The sequence below is a fragment of the Dendrobates tinctorius genome, unplaced genomic scaffold (genome assembly GCF_039654945.1).
Source record: "Dendrobates tinctorius isolate UK_male_01 unplaced genomic scaffold, ASM3965494v1 ptg000156l, whole genome shotgun sequence".
In the NCBI taxonomy this organism is placed as follows: Eukaryota; Metazoa; Chordata; class Amphibia; order Anura; family Dendrobatidae; genus Dendrobates; species Dendrobates tinctorius.
The window spans coordinates 5588706-5614145 of NW_027361823.1; the positions used below are offsets into that span (position 1 = coordinate 5588706).

The 25440-nt window shown below is 43.0% G+C and overlaps 1 protein-coding gene across 1 annotated transcript; it reads right to left on the bottom strand.

Annotated features, from left to right (window-relative positions):
• Positions 1-339: 339 nt before the first annotated feature.
• Positions 340-24376, bottom strand: LOC141051223 (interferon-induced protein with tetratricopeptide repeats 5-like). The gene is made up of 2 exons (XM_073548099.1): positions 24270-24376; positions 340-1789 (listed from the first exon to the last, which is right to left on the bottom strand). Exons 1-2 carry the CDS (start codon positions 24374-24376, stop codon positions 340-342), a joined length of 1557 nt encoding a protein of 518 aa, XP_073404200.1.
• Positions 24377-25440: the final 1064 nt, after the last annotated feature.

The following is a 25440-nucleotide window of genomic DNA, read 5'->3' on the forward strand; positions in this document are numbered from 1 at the left end:
TCCAGCAGAGCATTGTAAGAAACTCATTGATGGTTACCGGAAGCAGTTGGTCGCAGTTATTTTGGCTAAAGGTTGTGCAACCAAGTATTAGGCTGAGGGTGCCAATACTTTTGTCCGGCCCATTTTTGGAGTTTTGTGTGAAATGATCAATGTTTTGCTTTTTGCTTCATTCTCTTTTGTGTTTTTTCATTTAAGACAAATTAAATGGAGATAATAATACCAAAGAATTTGTGTTTGCAATCATTTTCAGGAAGAAACTGAATATTATCTGACAGAATTGCAGGGGTGTCAATACTTTTGGCCATGACTGTATAAGATCTCTTGTAGTTCACTCATTTTTCATATTGTCAACCTTAGCTCACAGAGCTCGCTCACATATTTCTCATTGTAAGGGTCATATCTTAAGGCTTTTTCATAGCAATTAATTGCATCATTTCTTTCCCCATTAGTCTTATAGACAAAGCCGAGCAAAGCATATCCCTTAGCATCACGAATATCATTCTTAATCTTCTTTGAAGAAATTCTTCTTAGAGATCTTTCACTCCATTCTCTCTCTCGCGAGGGTACAGTGATCTGCAGACTCTTTTTATAGTAGTCGATGGCTTCAAATTCAGACTTCATACAGTATTCTTTGAAATATCCATAATTGTAATAGATCTGCTGCTTCTCCTCATCTATAAGATTGGTAAATGCTAAAACAGTTATAAATGTCTCTTCTGCTTTAAGATATTCCTGTGCTTCACTATACATATTTGCCAAGTCTACATGTGCATATACATATGTTTTCTTGCACTCTAGAGTCTTTTCAAAACATAAGAGGGCATTTTGGCTGAGGCCATTTAATTCTTCCGAATTCACTCGTTTTTTATAATTGTTCCCATTTCCAAGAATTTGATTTTTGCGTAAGAAATACTTTTTTCTGTAACATAGTCCAATCTGGTGATGCAAAAATCCAGAAGTTGGGATAAGATCTACTGCAGTTTTAAGGATGCGCAAGGCCTCATCTATCATCTCAGCTCTTCTGTAAAACTTTGCAACATATCGGAGCAAATATGGATAATTTGGAGCTTGTTCTAAGGCTTCTTCAACATATCTTTTTCCCTCACCAGTCCTTTTTAGGTCTTGCAGCTTTAATGCAAGAAGCGCCTTCACTACGGGATCATTTGGATTCTTCTCTACTGCATTTTTCAATAACTCTAGTGATTTGCATTCTGAAGCCAGACATCTTCTGCCATTGAAACCTTCCAGTCTGTAGACCACTGTTGCATAACCCGAGTTCCATTCAGGATCTTCTGGATCTAGCGCTAAAGCCTTCTGAAAACATTGTTTTGCGTCTCCATAATATTGTCCACAAAATTTTACCAGTGACCAGCCTTTTTCCCCATAGATTTCTGATATTTCGTCTGGACCTTCCAGTTCTTTATAAATCTGCTCTACTTTATCTACATATTTCTGAGAATTTTCATACTGCTTCATGTAGTAGTACACCCAGGCATAATTTCCATATGTCACCAAATATTTTTGACCAGCCCCATCTGGATTGTTCCCTTTAATTATTTCTTCCGCTATCTCCAAAGTGGTAGTAGCTTTTGTGTAGTCCTTTTTCAGAAGCATTGCATAGGCCAGGAAATTGTACACCATGTATTTGTACTTGGTGACAAGAAATTTCTGTTGGTCATACAGTCTGTCTTCTAATTCATTAAGCTCTGTGTCCTGCAGAAGAAGTTTCCAAGTAAAGTGACATTTTAGTTGTAGCAAATGCCCCTTCAATGTCTCCTTTGATGACCCACTGTAAATATAAATAAGGGAGTTGATTGTTAATAGTAATTGATTTAATAAAATGCTAACACATAATGTACACACAACTTTACAGTGCTATTTATTAGTTATGGATTAGTTAAAGTGGAACTATATAGCTGTGTACTTATTTATCCAATATTATATGACTTTTATTTTAAATTATCACTATTTTTTCCCTTTTTCTTACATTATAGGTTGAAACTCTAATTTGCAATTTACTCTGAGCTAGTAGGCAGACACTAGCTGCTATGATGTCTCCCATATCTTGGTAGCACACTAACAGAAGCTGCAGAAGCATGGAGAATATTATACAGCAGTTCAGAGGTGTATGACAGAGCGGTGGGATAAGCTAGGTAGAGTCATGGTCTATTTCACTATCGCTCACTCTGATCCTCTCCTCTTCTTCCATAGAGTTCAATATTGTTGTGCAACCAGACTTTCTGGGCTGCTAATATGTCTTGCCTTGTACAAGACGGATTTGAGCAGTTTTTTTTAGAATAGTTGATTAGTTCCTTATGGTTTGTAGAAGGTACGACGAAATGTCTAATAATTGGAGAAAGAAGCAGATTAGTAATATTTACATGAACTATTGTGTTTTGTGCAAAGTACATTCCTCATTTAATATCAGTCTCAACTTACTGTATGTAGCTAGAATAGAATATTTTTTTAGATTGCATGCCATTTACTCATGATGTTATGAAATAACATTGGTTTGAATGTGTTAGAAATAGAGATGAGCGAACCTGAACAGTAAAGTTTGGGGTTTGTACCGGAAACTTGTCTGGTACCGAACCCCGAGCACAGACTTCTAAAGGTAAGTCTGTGTTACTGTTTGGGTTTGGTGCCTGAATAAAGCTTGTTGAAAGGCTGCAGCGCAGCCAGTCAACAAGCATTAAGGTTATGGACACTTCTCACCCCATCATGGCTGTGATTGGCATTCGCACCATGTGAGAGGAGGAAAAACAAGAGGGATCCAGTATCCGCTTAATTATGTAGAGTTAAAACATGACTTTTCGTTAGAAAAGATTACAATTAAAGTTATAAGAACAAAAACATGCCAAAAAGATGGGTGAGAAGGGGAGGTAGACTTGGGATGGGAGGGGGGTGTCACGCTCGCGCCTTGGCTGAATGACGTGAGCCGGGGGGGTTGTGACCCCACCGTGCCACAAACCAAACTACCCTGGAAGGGACGTGACTATGACAGCTACCTCGGTCTCCACTGGAGCCTCTGATGGTGAGGTCAGGCTTGTGCGGCAGATAGCTGTCGGGTGCCACTCCAGGGGGGTGTCTGGCTGTGGCTGCTGATCCCACTCGTGGACAAGTCACTTGGACAGGTGTGACTGACAGGCAGGCTGAGACACAGGGCAAGCAGACATGGCTCAGACACAGGGCAAGCAGGCACGGATGAGACACAGGGCAAGCGGGCATGCTGAGACACAGGGCAAGCGGGCATGGCTTGGTACACTGGCAGGCGGCCATGACTTGGAGACACAGGACAGGCGGGCACGGCTTGGAAACAGGACAGGCGGGCATGGCTTGGAGACACAGGACAGGCGGGCACGGCTTGGAGACACAGGACAGGCGGGCACGGCTTGGAGACACAGGACAGGCGGGCACGGCTTGGAGACACAGGACAGGCGGGCACGGCTTGGAGACACAGGGCAGGCTGGCGTGGTATGAGAAGGAACAGGCAGGGGTTAGTGGGTGTGGTGACCCTATATAGTAAAGGGCTCCAGGTGATTGGTCAGGGACAGCTTAGACCGATGCACCCTGACTGCATAAGAAGCAGAGAGTTCAGGCGCCGCCCCTCTATACACACAGTCAGGAAACATGAAGAGAGAAAGCAGGAAAACAAGAGGCATAGCGCATGGAGCTGGCAGCAGACAGAAATCACCTCATGACCTGGAGCAGAGAGTAAGTTGGTGTGCGGGATGGGAGGCCATGCAGTGGTGCCAGCAGGGTTGTTACAGGGGGGAAGATAAAAGGACATGGGTCTATGCCTTTCAAGCTGTAAAGCTCTTAGTCCAGGACTACATCTACATCTAGTATTTTTATGTCCTCCCTGACTTTTAAGAAGAGTATCAAGTTTTCTAGGAATGAAATAAACAAGTTGGTGACAAATAGCAACATCTATCTTTTTAAATTTTTCAAGATTAATCTGTTTTAGAACCTGGATGCTGAATGGAGACTGGTGCTCAACTTGTCTCTCCATAATTCCCCATAAGTGTTCAATTGGGTTCAGATCAGGAGACATACTAGTTCAATGAGACACTTTCACCGTGTTCTTCAGAAACGCAACAATGGCGTTAGATGTGTGTTTTATATCTCTGTCATTTGGGAAAAGTGCATGTCAGTCAAGTGCATATAGCGATGGCAGCATCTTCTTTTTCAGTATAGAGCAGTACATCAGTGAATTCATGACACCATCAATGAAAAGTATCTTTTTGGATGATGGATTGAACAGTGCTCCGTGAGATGGTCAGAGCTCGGGCTATTTTTTATAACTCAACCCTACTTTACTCTTCTTTACAACATTATCCCTGAATTGTCTGATGAGTTTCTTGGTTTTCGTTGTCGTGTTTGTTCCCTAAAACAAACCTCTGAGGCCTTCACAGAACAGCTGTAGTTATACTGAGAAAAAATTGCACACAGGTGGATTAAATGTACTAATTATATGATTTCTGGAGGCAATTGGTTACTTTTATTTTGGGGTATCAGATGACATGAGACTGAATACAAATGCATGTCACAATTTTCAGATTTATATTTTTAAAATAATTTGAAAAGCATTTTCTTTATACTTCATTTTCCAAATAACTTTATTAAAATTTTAAAAATAACAGTAATATTTTACATTGACATTTAAATGTAGAGGTTACAATAAGACAAAGGGAAGGGAATGATAAGGGGGGGTTTGGAATAGGTTTAACTTGCTTTATTAAGACATACAAAGGGCAAAACAAAAGGAAAGGGTAGGGAAGGGAAATATAACAGTAATGTTACATTTTTAAGAAGTAGGTAGAGATACATAATATCTATAAACTAAACTAACAATGTCGTGTCTCTTCGATATATTTGGGGATTGAATAAACCCCATAAGGAAAAGACAAGACATTAAACTAACAGTATTGTGTTTTTTAATATTTTTAGGGATAAAATAAACCCCTATAAGAAATATAGACAAGCATACATACATTAATACAACACCTGCAAGAAAAAGTATTAATACCGCTTAATATATTGCTTACTAACAAATGCTTATACAAAGAGCCATAAGTATAATTATATGTAGTATATCATTAATAGAAAAAAGCGCGGACGGCACCGCTGTTACCGTGTAATTTCCTGTGGTATGCGGTATGCAGAGAACCAAATGCTGGGAATCCCGGGTGCCGGACCTGGAAATAGACAATCCTTGGAATCCACACAGAAGAAAAGGTCGCGCTGTTCAAGAGCTTCAACGGGTCATTGAGATCAGTTGAAGCGCTTGAACAGCATGAAACGGCCGTTGTCAGCATTTTCTGCACTTTGTATGTTACTCCCCCAGCTTGACATGTACATTATGTGTCAATAAACCTGTGAGATATTTTTTCATCCCGAAGAGTGCGACCTTTTCTTCTGTGTGGATTCCAATAATTATATGTAGACTTGTCGCAGTTGGTCTGAGTACACCCAGTACCCAAGGACCAAATGGAGGGAAAGTTTTTTTTTTTTCTCAAACTATACTAGTGGAATCTGGATCAATTACTAATTATAATCACTTTCACAGTTACTAGTGATGCTTGACTTTGATAATCCACAATTACGTAGAGAACAGGTTTCATCCGGAATCCATAGCCTCCGACAGCAACCAAGGCGAACATCTTGTGTACGTGGAGATGAGGCGTCAGGAGGAGACATTTGAGGAACTATACCAGCCTTTTTTAAAAAGTCCATACCCTCCACCAGAGATCGAATAACGGTCAATTTGGAGGCAAATTTCACAAGCAATGTGGAAGACTGTGACCAGTTATAGTTGATACCAGCACGTTGAAGTTCTTTGGTAGTCTGGAAGAATGACCTGCATTTCTGCATTGTGATTTTGGATAAGTCCTTAAAGAACATTAAGTTCTTGTATGGTGATGAGAGGAAAGCTGACTACTTAGAAACACCAAGAAGAGCATTTCTTACCCAATTAGGGTAAAATTAAACAATTACGTCACTAGTTAAATTAGATGGCAAAGAGGGGGGTCTTCCGATCCTAAATGCTTTTTCAATTAAGTTCTTTCCTTTAGCTTCCGGAAATAGCTAGCACAGCATTGAAGAGATATAGTCTTTCAGTTGAGATGAACGGATTGTTTCAGGGACACCTCTGACCTTCACATGTTTTTCCTTTTTAAATCTTCATAATTGGACATAGAGTTTCTGAAAGATGTGATATCTTTCTGAATATTTCTCAGAGAATTCGAGAGTTCATGTAGATCTAAAGTGTCCTTAGAACACAAGATATCTTGATTTCCAGATACAGATTTCGATTCTTGAAAAGAACTGTTGTGTAGATTATCAGATTTTATATGATTATCACCGGTCACAGACGAAAATATGTCTTTAAAAAGCCTCTTGAACAAGCTCTCTGAAGCTTTGACTTTGTCTGTTGATTGAGGAACTTTCCTTTTATACTTAAGTTCGAGCGATGGTCCTGAATTGTCCTCACCATTGATAGATTTCCCCCAAGTGTCCAACGATTTCAAAAAAACTTTCCATATATTGATCAGTGTTATGATTGAGTCACCGTAGGAGGCAAAAACAGAAATGCTAGCTAAGTCCAGAAAACCAGAGAGGTTGGCAGCTATCGGATTGCAGACCCCTGAACCTATCAACACAACTAGCAGTAGCCGTGGGGGGTTCCTACGATGCCCTAGACCCCACGATCACAGCCGGAGGACTAAATATCCTAAAGACAGAAAGGGAAATGTAAACTGCCCCAGAGCAGACCCCAAAGCAAAAGGCAGCCCCCCACATATAATGACGGTGAAGCAAGAAGAAAGAACACAACACAAACAGAAAGATAGACTGAGCAAAGACGGGGCCCAAGCTAACTAGCTAGGAAAGGACAGGAAGGCTGCTGTCTGCAATCCGTGAAAAACCCTATGAAAATAAGAGCCAACAGACTGACAGTGAAAAAGGCCCTGAAGAAGCTAGGCTTCAAAAAGACTATGTCATTACTCAGGAATATTCTGAAGACAGAGCAACCGGCAAAAGGAGATTCAGCTCACCCCAGCAGGGAATGGCAGAATCCAGAAAAGCAAGGCAAACAAAAACAAAACACAAATGCTAAAAGGCAAAGCAGAAAACTTAGCTTTAGAGGAGCAGGAATCAGACTGGTCTCCTAGAAGTCCACAGAGAAATCACCCGCAGGGCAGAAGGGCATCGGCAGCCTTATATCCAGTCCGTGACTCCACTCAGCCAGTCATCATCATTAGGCTCAGGTGCCTGATAATCAGGCTCATTACCTTCCTTTACCAGAATAGGGAGTTCACCAGACCTCAGTGACGAAGGGGAAAATGAACTCACAACAGTACCTCCCCCCTTGAGGAGGGGTCACCGAACCCTCAACCACGCCACCAGGGCGATCAGGGTGAGCCCGATGAAAGGCACGCACCAATCTTTTGGCATGAATATCAGAGGCAGAGACCCAGGAATTATCCTCCTGACCATAACCCTTCCACTTAACTAAATACTGGAGTCTCCGTCTAGCCAGACGGGAATCCAGTATTTTCTCTACCTCATATTCCATGTTACCTTCAACCAATACAGGGTCCGGAGGTGCCACCCCAGGAACAACTGGTTCAACAAACCTCTTCAACAAGGACTTATGGAACACATTATGGATTTTAAATGTGACAGGAAGAGCCAAACGAAAAGAGACCGGATTAATAATCTCCAAAATCTTGTAAGGTCCAATAAATCTATGCTTAAACTTAGGAGAAGCCACCTTCATGGCAATATTTTTTGATGATAACCACACCATATCACCAATCTTAAACTGGGGACCAATGGTCCTATGTCGATTGGAAAACCGCTGGGCCTTTTCCTGGGAGAGAGATAACTTATACACCGCTTGGTCCCAGATCTGTTGCATTCTCTCCACCACAGTGTCAACACCTGGGCAGGCAGAAGGCTCCACCTGCCCTGAAGAAAATCGAGGATGAAACCCAAAGTTACAAAAAAAAGTGACATCAAAGTGGCAGAACTAGCTCTATTATTTAAAGCAAATTCGGCCAAGGGCAAAAATGAAACCCAATCACCTGATCAGCGGAAATAAAACATCTCAAATATGACTCCAAGGTCTGGTTTGTTCTCTCTGTCTGCCCATTGGTCTGAGGGTGAAAAGCAGAGGAGAAGGACAATTGAATTCCCAGCTTGGAACAGAAAGTCCTCTAAAATCTAGACACAAACTGAACTCCTCTGTCAGATACAATGTTCTCAGGAATCCCGTGCAAGCGAACCACCTGTTGCAAAAACAGGGGCACCAACTCAGAGGAAGACGGCAACTTAGGGAGTGGTACAAGATGAACCATCTTAGAGAACCTATCACAAATCACCCAAACAACAGTCATTCTTTGAGAGACCGGCATATCAGAGATGAAATCCATTGAAATATGGGTCCATGGCCTCCTGGGGACCGGCAAAGGCATCAACAACCCACTAGAGTGAGAACAAGATTTAGACCGGGAGCAAGTCCCACAGGACTGCACAAAATTCCTGACATCAAGAGACAAGGTGGGCCACCAAAAAGAGCGACTCACCAGATCTCTAGTACCAAAAATACATGGATGACCAGCCAATGCAGAGCAATGAACTTCAGACATCACTCTCTTCTTCCACTGGTCAGGAACATACAACTTTCCACTGGGACAATGCTCAGGTTTATCCTCCTGGAACTCTTGCAGAGCAAGTCTCAAATCAGGTGAGATGGCAGAAAGAACTACCCCTTCGCCTAAGATGGTAGCAGGCTTGGTCACCACAGGAGAATCAGCAAAGAAGCTCCTAGAGAGGGCGTCTGCCTTGACATTCTTAGTTCCAGGAAGAAAAGAGACCACAAAATCAAAACGTGTAAAAAACAAGGCCCACCTAGCCTGTCTAGGGTTCAAGCGTTTAGCCGACTCTAGGTAAATCAAATTCTTGTGGTCAGTGAGGACCACAACTTGATGTTTAGCTCCCTCCAACCAATGTCTCAACTCCTCAAATGCCCATTTCATGGCCAACAGTTCCCGATTCCGCACATCATAGTTACGTTCAGATGGAGAGAACTTTCGGGAAAAGAAAGCACAGGGATTAATTTTAGATGTTACAGGATCCTTTTGGGACAAAACAGCTCCTGCACCAATCTCAGAAGCATCCACCTCTACCTGGAACGGGAGTGAGACATCAGGTTGCCGCAAAAGCGGGGCGGAGGTAAATCTTCGCTTCAGCTCCTGAAAGGAAGCAACAGCCTCCGGAGACCAATTCAACACATCAGCACCCTTCTTAGTCAGATCAGTCAATGGCTTGGCAATACTAGAAAATTTTGCTATAAATTTCCGATAAAAATTAGCAAAACCCAAAAACTTCTGGAGGGCCTTCAAAGAAGTGGGCTGAACCCAATCATAAATGGCCTGTACCTTGGCCGGGTCCATTTCAATAGTTGACGGAGACAAAATAAATCCCAAAAATGAAATCCTCTGTACTCCAAAAAGGCATTTCGATCCTTTGACATCCAGGGAATTCTCCCTCAAGATCCGGAACACAGTCCGAATATGTTCCACATGAGAATCCCAATCCTTGAAGAAGATCAAAATATCATCCAGATAGATAATCAAAAATTTATCGACAAAGTCTCGGAAAATATCGTTCATGAAGCACTGGAAGACAGAAGGGGCATTAGTGAGCCCAAAAGGCATCACAAGGTACTCAAAATGTCCCTCCGGAGTATTAAACGCCGTCTTCCATTCATCCCCCTGCTTAATGCGGATAAGATTATAAGCCCCCCTGAGGTCAAGCTTGGTAAACCAGCAAGCACCTCTAACTCTAGAGAATAGATCCGAAATCAGGGGTAACGGATACTGATATTTAATAGCAATTTTATTGAGGGCACGATAATCAATACAAGGCCTTAAAGAACCATCCTTTTTGGCCACAAAAAAACCCCGGCACCTAAGGGTGAAGAGGATGGTCTAATGTGACCCTTCTCCAACGCTTCCTTAATATAGGACCACATAGCCTCATGCTCGGGTACAGATAAATTGAAGAGCCGACCCTTGGGAAATTTACACCCCGGGCTCAGTTCAATAGCACAGTCATAACTCCTATGAGGAGGCAAGGACGCAGACTCATTCTCACTAAATACATCATAAAAGTCTGCCAAATAGTCAGGAACATCATGCAACTGAGGAGAGGTGGAAAAAACTGGAGCCTCACTAAAGGCACACCGACAACCCCAACTCACCACAGACACAGATTTCCCATCCAAAACTGGATTATGAATTTGCAACCAGGGAAACCCAAGAACAATGGCATCATGCAGACCATGCAACACCAAAAATCTGCAATTTTCTTGATGGTCTGGGGCGACCCGCATGACCACCTGGGTCCAAAACTGAGGTTTATTTTTCACCAAAGGAGTAGCATCAATCCCCCTCAAAGGGATAGGCATCTGCAGAGGTGTCATCGGAAATCCACAACGTTTAGCAAATTCCAAGTCCATTAGGTTTAGCGCTGCTCCCGAATCCACAAAAGCCTTGGCGGAAAATGTGGACAGGGTGCAGATCAGAGTAATTGCCAGAAGAAACTTAGGTTGAACACCACCAACAGAAAACGTGTATGCAAAGCGTTTCTCTCATTTAGGACAAACAGAAATAATATGCGAGGCATTTCCACAGAAAAAACACAGCTTATTACGCCTTCTGAGCTCCTGACGTTGCGCCTTAGACAAAACTCTATCACATTGCATAGGTTCAGAAGTCTGTTCAACCGGTGGCAACACCTCTCGTGCAATCCTGCGTTCACGTAAACGCCAATCAACCTGAATGGCTAATGACATAGAATCGTCCAGACCAGAGGGAACAGGAAATCCCACCATAGTATCTTTTACGGCTTCTGACAAACCCTTCCGAAAGAGAGCAGCCAAGGCATTATCATTCCAGGTAGTAAGGACCGCCCACTTTTGGAACTTTTGACAGTACAACTCTGCAGAATCTCGACCCTGGTTCAATGCCAACAGGGTCTTTTCAGCCTGATCAATAGCATTAGGTTCGTCATACAACAACCCCAAGGCTTGAAAGAATGCGTTCACATTAGTCAGAATAGGATCATCTGGTTTCAAAGAAAACGCCCAATCCTGGGGATCGCCACGCAGCAAAGAGATGACAATTTTAACCTGCTGCGCGGAGCTCCCTGACAAGTTAGGCTTCAAGGCAAAAAATAATTTACAATTATTTTTGAAACTCAAAAATTTAGATCGATCCCCAAAAAATACATCAGGTGTAGGGATCTTTGGTTCAACAGCATGCGAACGAGCAAGGTAGGCGGAAATTCCCCGCACTTCCGCAGCGAGCTGCTCCACACGATCAGACAATTGCTTTATCTCCATTGAGAGAAAAAAAAAATTCCCCCTACGGCCTCAGAGATATAGAGGAAAGAATATACACACTTTTTTTTTTTTTTAAACACAATTCTTTCCTGCTATTGAGTACCCTAGGATCTGCGGTATGGCGGGTGATTCTGTTATGATTGAGTCACCGTAGGAGGCAAAAACAGAAATGCTAGCTAAGTCCAGAAAACCAGAGAGGTTGGCAGCTATCGGATTGCAGACCCCTGAACCTATCAACACAACTAGCAGTAGCCGTGGGGGGTTCCTACGATGCCCTAGACCCCACGATCACAGCCGGAGGACTAAATAGCCTAAAGACAGAAAGGGAAATCTAAACTGCCCCAGAGCAGACCCCAAAGCAAAAGGCAGCCCCCCACATATAATGACAGTGAAGCAAGAAGAAAGAACACAACACAGACAGAAAGATAGACTGAGCAAAGACGGGGCCCAAGCTAACTAGATAGGAAAGGACAGGAAGGCTGCTGTCTGCAATCCGTGAAAAACCCTATGAAAATAAGAGCCAACAGACTGACAGTGAAAAAGGCCCTGAAGAAGCTAGGCTTCAAAAAGACTATGTCAGTACTCAGGAATATTCTGAAGACAGAGCAACCGGCAAAAGGAGATTCAGCTCACCCCAGCAGGGAATGGCAGAATCCAGAAAAGCAAGGCAAACAAAAACAAGACACAAATGCTAAAAGGCAAAGCAGAAAACTTAGCTTTAGAGGAGCAGGAATCAGACTGGTCTCCTAGAAGTCCACAGAGAAATCACCCGCAGGGCAGAAGGGCGTCGGCAGCCTTATATCCAGTCCGTGACTCCACTCAGCCAGTCATCATCATTAGGCTCAGGTGCCTGATAATCAGGCTCATTACCTTCCTTTACCAGAATAGGGAGTTCACCAGACCTCAGTGACGAAGGGGAAAATGAACTCACAACAGATCAGGAAACTTTCAGTAGGATAATCGTCTGAAGCTGGGATATCATCCAGTGACAACGTATTAACAATAGGTACTCCGGAACCCATATCAGCTTTGTCTTGAGCCATGCCAAGGCCGTTAGTTTGGACCTTACAATTAGAATTCTCTGAAGAAAAAGAGTATAGTGAAGAAACTTCATCGGAGTCCACATAATCAGAAATGTCACTTGCCGAATTCTTAACAGAGACTGACCCTTCAATAAATTCATCCAGGGATGAACTTTCCGATTCTTCCCCAGTATCAAAAGATGCATCAGGTGCAGCTGAATTTTCGGTTCGTTCTATGACCCCTTTAACGATGTGTGTAGCAGAAGGGTTTTGGTGTCGATTTTCAAAAAATTTTTTAATCAGACGGTCATTTTCCTCAATCATCTCATTCCAATAACTCTTTCATAAATAGTTGTGGGTTTCAGAAATAGGCTCAGGAGTACCAGCCCCTGATTTAATGGAACTGTAATCTATAAAATGGTTGAAAGCTTCTTCCTTTTTTGATGGAACTGAAGCTAGTCCCTCCTGTGCTACATCAGATAGAATTGCGGACCTATTTGTTTTCAGTGCCTCATTAGTGCTGGTAGTAGAATCCGCAAACGAATTGTCCCTTTTATTATTTTGATGAGCTGAGGATATATAAAATCCAGAGGAAGGCTGCACCCCACTATAATTTGGTAGCGGTTTTGTACTAACTGTACTATGGCAGTTGAACAGAAACAGCTCTCAAATAGTTCTCCACCTTATTAGGGTTAAAAGTAGGGAGATTCTCCTCCAGCACCCCACCATCCACATGAACTTTAAATTGTGATATCACCAGCAGGTCTTTGAAGTGGAACACCAGGAGTTTCATTGCCGCTTATCCCCTGCAGCCGCACCGCCGCAGCGTTCGTTGCAGATCCCAAGCATAGGACCTCTTCTGCTGAAACCGGCGCCGTGCTGAGCTCAGGGGACTCCTCCACCGATGTCTGACCGGCCGCTGGAACTCCAGATGTCCCCGGACTATTCCCGACAATGATGGATGAAGATGATCCATTATAACCATGCAGCGTCAGAGCAGGAACAGCATCGCGGCCGCTCCCCCGCAGCCGCGCGGCCGTGGCTCCCACCGCTAACTCCCGGCCTATCTTCAGATCAGCAACAGATGAAGCCGGGGCCGCGCCAAGCCCAGGGGAGCTCACCGCTGAAGACTGACCGACCGGCTGGACCCCAGACAAACCCCTCTCTGTTCCTATGCTGTGTGGATCAGCTGCTGGGAGTGGAGACCTATCCTGCTTATCTCCGACATGGTGAAGACCCAAGTGGGAGACCTTGCTTGTGCTTCTCCGTCTTCTCCATGGATTTTTCTCAAAGGAAGCTGCTTTTTTCTTCTTGCTTCTTTTTCCAGGCATATTCTGCTTCTTCTTTAATCCAAATGTCCCACAGTTAAGTAGTCTTAAGTAGCTTAAAATAGGGGAGATGCAGGAGCTCCTGGAAAACAGGTCCGCTCCCTTCCCCTGCAAACCACGCCCCCTTCTTTAAACACTTGCTACTTTTTGTCGGTATAGCACATAAAATCCAAAGAAAATACATTTCAATTTTGTGGATGTAATGTGAAAAAATGTGGAAAAGTTAATTCAGTATGAATACTTTTTCAAGGCACTGTGTATATATTTATGATATATATCATAATTAAGTACACCTCAATAGATTTGTAAGGAAATCTTGCTGTCAGTTCATACATAGGAAAAGCTCATCAATATTACAGAGTTGGAGCTGTTTTGTGTGGAGGAGTGAGCGAAAATTCCTCCAAGCCTTCATTCAGGACTTACCAGAAATGTTTAGATAAAGTGATTGCTGAACAAACTGGTCACACCAGATACTGAAAACAAACTTTTATAGACTTTTGCCACTCACAGAAATGCAATATTGGATAATTTTACTCAATAAATGACAATCTTATCATTTGACCTATTTGTGTGAGTTTGCTCTTTTTACCTATTTTTAGGAGGTGTGTGAAAATCCAAATTATATTTCTAGGTCAAATTTATGCATAAATATGGAAAATCATTTTCCATATTTTGTTATTTGTCATTATATTGTAAACTAGCTGAAGAGCCCGGCGCTGCCCGGGCATAGTAACTAACTACGGTTAGTTATAACAAATTATAATGATTATATATATATATATATATATATATATATATATAAAGCTGAGTGTATAGCCCCACCCACTCCACAGATCCACATTCTCTATAATATCCCACATCATCCTGTCAGCCAGAGCTACCGGACTACTACCTCTAATATCCCACATCATCCCGTCAGCCAGAGTCACCGGACTACTACCCCTAATATCCCACATCATCTCGTCACTCAGAGTCACCGGACTACTACCCCTAATATCCCACATCATCCCATCAGTCAGAGCCACCGGTCAACTACCACTAATATTCCACATTATCCCGTCACATACACCGGACTACTACCCCTAAAATCCCACATCATCCTGTCAGCCAGAGCCACCGGACTACTTCCCGTAATAATCCACATCATCCCGTCAGAGCCACCGGACTACTACCCCTAATATCTCACATCATCCCGTCAGAGCCACCGGACTACTACCCCTAATATCCCACATCATCCAATCAGCCAGAGCCACCAGACTACTACCACTAATATCCGACATCATCCTGTCAGCCAGAGTCACTGGACTACTACCCCTAATATCCCACATCATCCTGTCAGCCTGAGCCACCAGACTACCTCCACTGATATCCCACATCATCCCGTCAGCCAGAGCCATCGGACTACTACACCTAATATCCCACATCCTAACTTCCATACCGGAGATCCATTTAAGAGGGAAGATGTGCCTAAGGGATGGAGGATGTGTGATTGGTAAATGGGTACGGGAGGGGGTGATTCATTTCTGTCATGTGCTATCTGCTCCTTTCTAGGGGCAGACAATGGCTGGGAGCTTATGTTCCCAGGGATATTAGATCTCTCCCACCATGGCAGTGTCTACTGAGGTGTTGTCATGGAGTGAGAAAACTATTGCTCATAGCAACCAATCACAGCTCAGCTTCTTTGCTTAGTGATTGGTCGAAAGGAAAACTGTTGCTCATAGCAACCAATCACAGCTTAGCTTCTTTGCTTAGTGATTGGCTGCAAAGAAAACTGTTGCTCATAGCAACCAATCACAGCTCAGCTTCTTTTAAACAGCTCTGGTGAAATGAAAGATGCTTTGTGATTGGTTGGTGAAACACACACACATACATACATTCATACATACATACATACATTCACTTCTATAAATAGATTATAAGGTAAATTAAATATTATCAACATAAATAATTAAAATAAATGTGTTAGTAACAAATTTATCTTTATTCAGATTTTTGACAGAAAAATCAAAAGTTTTGGCTGATGGAATGTGGCTATGGCATTGATATTGAGGGACTTAACCTTCCACCTAAGTTCTGCTTTCTACATTTCATTAATATGCAGGGGTGGCATTTATGTACATGTATTTAACTCTTTCCAGCAACTTCACTGAATCCTGCATGTGTTCAACCTCTATCATTCATCTTTGCAGCATATACGAGGGGCGATCCAAAAGTAATGATAATCGGTTATTTCTATTGCACACAGAAATTAAAATAAAATGTTTTCTTCTCTCTTAGGTACCCACTAATCCAGGAAAAAAAAATCACTTAAATAGGCCACGATTCCCGGGAGCTACATTCATTTGAATATGAACTGCCAAGGAGTGAGCATCAAAATGGGAAAAAACGAGCTCGGAGCTGTCATCAAATACCTCTGCTTGAAAAAAATGTCTACCAAAGACATACACAGTGACTTGGTGGAAACATTGGGGGACTCTTCTCCTCCATGTTCCACAGTTGCACGCTAGGCAAAGGAATTTAAGCTGGGAAGAACATCGACGGAAGATGAACATCGCGAAGGACGCCCATCCACGTCCCTCAATGAAGAAAACGTGAAAAAAGTTGAAGAAGTTGTGTTGGCAGATCGAAGAGTGACTATCAGGCATGTAGCTGAGGTCACAGGGATCTCATATGGCAGTATTCAAAGAATCCTTGCAAAAGAATTGCATATGAGAAAGGTCTCCGCGCGTTGGGTGCCAAAAATGTTAACCGACTAGCTAAAGAAGAAACGAGTTGACATTTCAATAGCAAATCTCGAAAAGTTCCAAGCAGACAAGGAGAATTTTTTGTCACGTTTTTTGACCATGGATGAGACCTGGATCCACCACTTTGATCCCGAAACTAAGCAACAATCGATGACATGGAAACGAGCCGACGAACCGACGCCGAAGAAATTCAAAGTGTCAAGCTCAGCAGGGAAGGTTATGGCGTCCGTTTTTTGGGACGCTGAAGGAATTATTATGGTGGACTATTTTGAGAAGGGAGCCACTATTACGGGCTCCTACTACGCAGAATAAATAAGAAGATTGCGGGAGGCTATCAAGGAGAAAAGGTGCAGCAAACTGCAGGCTGGAGTGCTGTTTCACCAAGATAACGCACCGGCTCACAAAGCTGCAGTTGCCATGGCTACCATTCAAGAAGCGGGCTTTGAACTGGTGGAACACCCCCCCTATTCACCAGATCTAGCCCCCAGTGACTTCTTTCTCTTTCCTTGGCTCAAGGAACACCTCCGGGGCAAGAAATTTGACGACAGTAGCAACGTGATAACCGCTGTTGGGGAGTTTTTTGAGGGTCAAGATCAAGAATTTTTTTCGAAGGGAATTCTAAGTTTAGAAAAGAGATGGACTAAATGTATAGACTTGTTAGGAGACTATGTAGAAAAATAATTTTTTTTTTTACTATATTCATTGTGTTTATTATTGATTATCATTACTTTTGGATCGCCCCTCGTATAATGGTATATAGTTATTTCAACTCACCCTGCTTGTCCCCTTATGCTATTGAGGTCAAGTAACTTTTCAAAGTGGTTTATGATCCATGTAGGCCTGGAGACTTGTTTATCTGCTAAATACATTTATTGTGTCCTGCTGTCCTAACTTAGTTTGATTGATTGCTAACGAGTAAGGAGAAAAAAAAAAGGAAGATCTTAGAAGTGGCCTTCTATAAATTCAGAGCTAGCCTGGGGAAAGCATTTATGCAGGGGTGGCATTTATGTACATGCAATGAAAGTACATGTATCTAAGTACGCTGGCAGTTATAACATGGCAGTTAGACAGGGCAGGAGACAGGTAAGACACATAAATATATCTTTTCCCTGTACATTTGGGCAACCCCAAATATTTACCATATGCATCTGTATAATTTATCTCCTGGCCGCTGCATTTATACACATTCACCGCCCTGGTATTAACTCTCTACACTCCGTCCATATTGGCCCCTCACTCCTTTCCTCTCCTATGTATAGCACTCACGCTCTTTTCACTTTGCTAAATTGCACATATCCATTCAGTCCCACCATTCAACATCAGAGACGCTCTCACAAATCACTTAACCATCTGCTCACTCTTTCTATCCTCCTAGTCGCAGGAGACATTGCTCCCAACCCTGGTCCCTCATGTTATAGAAAGTCAAACCCCCCCAACTGCTACACTCAGAAATCCCTCCAATCTTATTAATATTCCCTGCATGCCATCTGTCTCTCTTAATTGTGCACTTTGGAATTCTCGCTCAGTGTGTAACAAACTCTCCTTCACTCATGACTTTTTCCTTTCTAATTCTCTTAACCTCCTGGCTCTTACTGAAACCTGGATTCAGCAGTCATACACTACCGCTGCTGCTGCTCTTTCATATGGGGGACTACACTTCTCTCATACCCCAAGATCAGACAATAGAGCAGGTGAAGGCGTTGGTCTGCTCCTATCATCAAAATGTACCTTTCAGGTTATCCCTCAAGTACCCTCACTTGTCTTTCCTTCTTTTGAGGTCCATGCCGTCAGACTCTACACCCCCTTCTCCATGCGAGTGGCGGTGGTATATCGTCCTCCCGGCCCCTCCCATCAGTTCCTGGATCATTTTGCCACTTGGCTTCCACATTTTCTCTCCTGTGACATCCCTACCCTCATCATGGGCGATTTCAACATCCCCATTGCTCTTCCACTCTACCCATCTGCTACTCACCTTTTATCTCTAACCTCCTCGTTTGGCCTTTTGCAGCTTACTAATTCTCCAACCCAAGACGGGAACTCCCTCGACTTGGTCTTCTCTCGGCTTTGTGCAGTGGATGATTTTGCAAACTCCCCTCTCCCGCTCTCTGACCTCAACCTTCTTTCATTCTCTATCAAGAACTGCCAGGCTGCTCAGGTCACCCCCACTGCCCATATTTATAGAAACATACAGGCCATTAACACCCAGAAACTTATGAAGAACTTGCACACTTCATTGGCCCCTATCTCCTCCCTTTCATGTCCTGATTCTGCATTGAAGCATTACAATGAAACACTTCAAAGTGCCCTGGATGAATTTGCTCCTCCTATACATAGAACACAACAACACAGACGGTGACAACCCTGGCACACCCTGCAAACACGTTTCCTGCAGCGGTGCTCAAGGTGCGCCGAACGTCTGTGGAGAAAATCCAACCTACTCGAAGATTTCATCCATTATAAGTTTATGCTTCGAACATACAACACTGCCCTTCACCTCTCAAAACAAACCTATTTCAACACCCTCATCACCTCACTGTCCAATAACCCTAAACGTCTCTTTGACACTTTTCATTCTCTACTCAACCCAAGAGTGCAGGCCCCTACCACGGAGCTTCGAGCTGACGATCTGGCCAATTACTTCAAAGAAAAAATTAACCAGATCCGACAGGAAATTATCTCCCAATCACCTCATACCATGCACTGTCCTCCCTCCCCCACTGCATCTAGCTCACTCTCTGACTTTGAACCAGTCACAGAAGAAGAAGTAAGCAGGCTCCTTGCATCTTCTCGCCCAACCACTTGCACCAGTGACCCATTTCCGTCACATCTACTCCAGCCCCTTTCCCCTGCTGTCATCCCTCACCTAACTAAAATATTTAACCTCTCTCTCTCTTCTGGTATCTTTCCCTCCTCATTTAAGCATGCCATCATACATCCACTACTTAAAAAACCATCCCTCGACCAAAACTGTGCCGCTAACTATAGACCTGTTTCTAATCTTCCCTTCATCTCTAAACTCCTGGAACGCCTGGTCCACTCCCGTCTTATCCGCTATCTCTCATAAAACTCTCTTCTCGACCCTCTCCAATCCGGTTTCTGCTCTTTACATTCTACTGAAACTGCCCTCACTAAAGTCTCTAATGATCTACTAACAGCTAAATCAAATGGTCATTACTCCATGCTAATTCTCTTGGATCTCTCTGCAGCATTCGACACTGTGGATCATCAGCTCCTCCTCACTATGCTCTGTTCCATTGGCCACAAGGACACCGTTCTCTCCTGGTTCTCCTCCTATCTCTCTGACCGCTCCTTTACTGTATCTTTTGCCGGCTCCTCCTCCTCTCATCTTCCCCTTACTGTTGGGGTTCCTCAAGGATCAGTCCTAGGCCCCCTCCTCTTCTCTTTGTACACTGCCCCTATTGGTCAAACAATCAGTAGATTTGGTTTCCAGTACCAACTCTATGCTGACGACACCCAATTATACGCTTCTTCTCCTGACATCACGCCAGCCTTTCTAGAAAACACCGGCAATTGTCTAAACGCTGTGTCTAACATCATGTCCTCACTATATCTGAAACTGAACCTGTCAAAGACTGAACTCCTTGTGTTTCCTCCCGCTACTAATGTACCTATACCCGACATTGCCATTTCCGTGGGTGGTTCTACTATTACTCCCCAGCAACATGCCCGCTGTCTTGGGGTCATACTTGACTCTGAGCTTTCCTTTGTCCCCCACATCCGATCACTGGCTCGCTCTTGTTATCTGCACCTCAAAAACATTTCTAGAATTCGACCTTTTCTTACTTTTGACTCTGCAAAAACTCTTACTGTTTCTCTTATTCATTCTCGTCTCGACTATTGTAACTCCCTTCTAATTGGTCTCCCTCTTACCAAAATCTCCCCTCTCCAATCCTTCTTGAATGCAGCTGCCAGGATCATATTCCTCGCCAATCGTTACACCGATTCCTCTACCTTGTGCCAGTCATTACACTGGCTACCCATCCACTCCAGAATCCAGTACAAACTTATTACCCTCACCCACAAAGCCCTCCGTGGCTCAGCACCACCCTACATCTCCTCCCTTGTTTCAGTATACTATCCTACCCGCGCCCTCCGTTCTGCTGATTACCTGAGGTTAGCATCCTCAATAATCAGAACCTCCCACTCCCGTCTTCAAGACTATACACGTGCTGCGCCAATTCTTTGGAATGTACTTCCCAGGTCAATACAATTAGTCCCCAATCCCCACAATTTTAAGCGTGCCCTGAAAACGCATTTATTCAGACTGGCCTATCGCCTCAACATATTAACCTAATCTATCCCTGTGTGGCACAGCCAAAAGTTTTTTACCATAACCAGGTTCCCCGCATCATGTTCCCACATGCTTTATGCATACATTAGCCCTCTGCATCCGTACTGTTACACACTTAACATTATGGCTAGTCCATACAATCAAGGCAACTGTTACCACCCACCTTTCGTGTCTCCCCTTTTTTCCTCATAGATTGTAAGCTTGCAAGCAGGGCCCTCATTCCTCTTGGTATCTGTTATGATCTATGTGATTATTATTATTATTATTATTAATGTCTATTGTCTGTACAAGTCCCCTCTGAAATGTAAAGTGCTGCGGAATATGTCAGCGCTATAGAAATAAAATGTATTATTATTATTATTAATATCAAGCTTAAGTAATTTTCACCCTATGAAACTACTATTGTGAACAAACCATTTTTCTTGAATTATTTGTAGTTCTCAATGCAGCTGTTTCTATGTCCTTTTTTCCTCTACCACTTAAACTTAAGCTTTCAGTTGTGAGATGTCTTCAAAACACAATATAGTTGACATCAAGGCTAATTAAGTAAATTACAAGGCAGAGTCTTTTTAGCATTTCAACTAGATAGGGCAATTGGGGTTTAATAAACCCAAACATTTAGTACAAATGTAAAAGTATTTAGCTTACCTCATTCTGATTCCTCTCTTCTCGTCTTTGTGAATCAATGATGAAGCTTTCCAAGTGCCATCCAGTGACCATAACTTGAGGCTTTTATAGCCTGGTCATTCTGGAAGAAGTGCTCACCATCACCAGAAGGAGGAGAAGAGAAGGAACAAACGCTACTGCTTAATGCCAGCAGACAGGGAGTGGAAACTAAAATCAGCTAAGCTAGTAAGCGGACAATTGTGATTGGGAATTCATAGGATCATAAATGCGCAACACTGACCACAAAAAAATAAAACATAAAAAGGATAATTGGTAACTAAATACTCTACACACCAACATTGCATAGATATAAGCCACGATATTTTTTATGGCTAATCTTGCATTCATTATATAAATCTGAAATTAATTTCAACCAAGAACAATAGGGTTTAGTCCTAAAAAAGGAAATGTATGAATCCAATTTAAAGTGAACACCCTTAAAGACTATATTTATATAGAGAACAATCCCATTAATAAACACCACAAAACCAAAGGAGGGAGAGCAGGTTGCTGTCAGCTTCTCTTCTTCAAAGACACCGCTGATTGCTTTAGCATTGCCGTAATTAGCTTCTTAAGCTTCCTGTTGAAATTCTGCTGGCTTCATGGTTTTCCATGTGCAGAGACCTCTTGATTGTAGAACCTGCGCATGGCAAACAAAGCTGACCTTGGAATGAACTGGAACAGGAGGGTATCAACACTTCCATCGGGGAGACATCCAGTAACATTAAAAATGCTAGCACGTCCCCATGTAGCTCCCACCGCTAAAAGCACTTTTCACCATTCATGGGATCATAAGCATCACACATTCTCACAAAAAGCAAATAACTAATAAACTAAATACTCTACACACCAATATTGAAGAAAGCACCACTTAAGGAATACCATAGGTTCTAATAAATAAGAATGCAATTAACATACTGTGGTATTGCAGAATATGGGCCAAATTTTACAACTATGACCAATGTCACTTTATGAGGCAATAACTCTGCAATGCTTCAAGTGGTAAAATTTCTATGATATGACTTGCGTTTATTTGTGAAACATACGGAAATTTGCTGAAAATTTGGAAAAATTAGCAATTTTCAAAGTTGGAATTTTTATTAAATCACAGAGATACGTCACCCAAATAGTTAATAAATAACATTTCTCACATATCTACTTTAGATTGGCACAATTATGGAAACAATTTTGTTATTAGGAAATTATAAGGGTTAAAAGTTGACCATTGATTTCTCATTTTTACAACAAAATTTACAGAACCATTTTTTTAGGGACCCATCACATTTGCAGTGACTTTGAGGGGTCTATATTACAGAAAATACCGCAAATTGGCACCATTCTAAAAACTGCTACACTCAAGGTGTTCAAAATCACATTTGAGAAGTTTATTAACCCTTCAGTTGCTTAACAGGAATTAATAGAATGTGGAAGAAAAAAATTAAAATTTAACTTTTTTTCACCAAAGGTTTATTTTAGACCCAGTTTTTATTTTCACAAAGGTAACAAGAAAAATTGGACCATAAAAGTTGTGCAATTTCTCCAAAGTACGCTAATACCCCATATGTAGGGGTAAACCCCTGTTTGGATGCACGGCAGGTCCCGGAAGGGAAGGAGCACCGTCTGACTTTTTCAACACAAAATAGGCTGGAATTGAGAGCAGACACCATGTCGCATTTGGAGAGCCCCTGATGTGCCTAAACAGTGGAAACCCCACCACAAGTGACCACATTTTGAAAACTAGACCCCCCGAGGAACTTATCTGAATGTATGGTGAGCACTTTGAACAGGAACAGCCAGGTGCTTCACAGAAGTTTATAATGTAGAGAGGGGAAAATCACAATTTTTCCACAAAAATGATATTTTAGCCCAATTTTTTTTATTTTCACAAGGGTAGCAAGAGAAATTGGACCCCAAAGGTTGTTGTGCAATTTCTCCTAAGTATGCTGATACCCCATATGTGGGGAAAAAACACTGTTTGGGTGCATGGCAGGGCTCAGAATGGATGGAGTGACATTGTGTAATGCAGATTTTGAAGAAATGGTCTCCGGGCATCATGTTGCGTTTGGAGAACCTCTGATGTGTCTAAACAGTGGAATCCCCCCACAATGACCCCATTTTGGAAACTAGACACCTATGGAAGTATTTTATTTTTAATTATTTTCCCAAGGGTAACAGGAGAAAATTGACTCTCAAATCTGTCGTAAAATTTCTCCTGAGTATGCTGATACCCCATATGTTGATAATAAAACTGGGCGCACCGTAGGCCTTGGAAGAGAAGGAGTGACGTTTTGGAATGCAGACTTTGATTAAATGGTGTGCAGGTGTCATGTTGCATTTGGAGAGCCCCTGGAGCGCCTGATGTGCCTGAACTGGGGAAACCCCCCACTAGTGACCCTATATTGGAATTGATCTAGTATTTTCATGGTATTTGAATTTTATGGTGGCATACATGTGTTATATAGTGTATGTCAGGTTGGCATATGTAAGTAGTGTAGAGTGCATCAGGGCATATGAGTTTGTCAGGCCAGGTGTCACACTGATACGTGGTGTCCTTGTGTATCCCCTTTCTGTAACACACTCTGCACCTTTTTTGTGTCCTTTCTTTCTTTGCAGTTTGAGGGACCTTACTGAGGAAATGTTGGCCTAGTACAACACAGGCAATTTCAGTTCTATATGTACTGGGGCCCGCTCCTTCCTGGCTGAAAAATATTAGGGCCTTGATCACTACTTCCTGGAAATGAAGGAAGGTCCCGGACTGCACATCATGATAACACAAAGGCGTTGTACTTTGTCATTTGTATCATGTGCACGGCCAGCTTGTTGTACCACACCTTGGCTTTTCTTATGGCACTGTATGGCTGGAGGACTTGATTAGAGAGATCAACTCTCCCCATGTTGTACCGCAGTACATAGTGTCATTCATGGACCTATATAGAGATACCTCGTCCAGTGCTGGGGGTGTTGACATCACCATGTATGGTGGTCAAAAAAGGACTTCCTTCTTGTCCTTGTACTTGACCACCAGCATGTTGTCACTACATTGGGCTCTGCGCTCTCCCTTTCTGACCATCTGCCCAAATAGCGTCTTAGGGAGACCTCTCCCTGAGATGCTAATTTTTGCAGACTGTAGTGCAGGATAAAGTAGCTTATGCAGAGAGGGACTTAAAGGGAACCTGTCACCGGGTTTGGCTGCTATAAGATGAGGCCACTGCCTTTCAGGGCAAATCTACAGCATTCTATAAAGCTGTAGATAAGCCCCCAATCCGACCTGCAAGATAAGAAAAATAAGTTTTATTATACCCACCCAGGAGGGCGGTCCGGTCAGATGGGTGTTGCAGGTCTGGGTCCAGCGCCTCCCATCTTCTTGTGGCGCCGCCCTCCTGCTTGATTCACAGGCTCCCCGGCTTTGCTCTCCTGTGCAGTCAGACTTCTCTGCCCTGTTGAGGGCTTGTCAAATTCCTGCAGTGCGCAGGCGCTGGGTCTCTCTGACCTTTCCCGGCTGGCGCCTCAACAGGGCAGAAAAGTACACCAGAGCAGGAGCGTGATGCCGGGGAGCCATGAAGCATAGCCATGAGGAACAATGGAGTGCTAAACAAAACATCAACACTACAATATTGCCGAATTTGTGGCTTATTCACTGTCCCCATGTGAAGAACCAGGCCCCAAAATGTAATCATTTATATGGCATCTACAGTGGTCTACTGTAGTTGGCAAATTTGTTTGCGACACCATGAGTTTTAGAAAATCTTCAGAGAAAAGGACTTTAACCCCTGGCACACTGCGTGCTTCCCTGAGCCCCTCGGAGCAGCGCGATGTGCTCGCGCTGCTCCGAGGGTCTCCTCCCTGCAGGCCCCCGGATCCAAGATGGCCACGGGGGCCTTCGGGGTCCTGCTGGGAGGCGGCTTCCTCAGTGCCTGCTGAGAGCAGGCGTTGAGAAAGCCTGCAGCAGTGCCTGTCA

Excerpts from the sequence above, each read along its gene's own strand:
- LOC141051223 (XM_073548099.1), bottom strand. The coding sequence starts at position 24,376 with ATGGGGAGAGTTGATCTCTCTAATCAAGTCCTCCAGCCATACAGTGCC. Across the intron at positions 1,790-24,269 it reads CACATGATACAAATGACAAA|TGGGTCATCAAAGGAGACAT; the intron begins GTACAACGCCTT and ends TTATATTTACAG.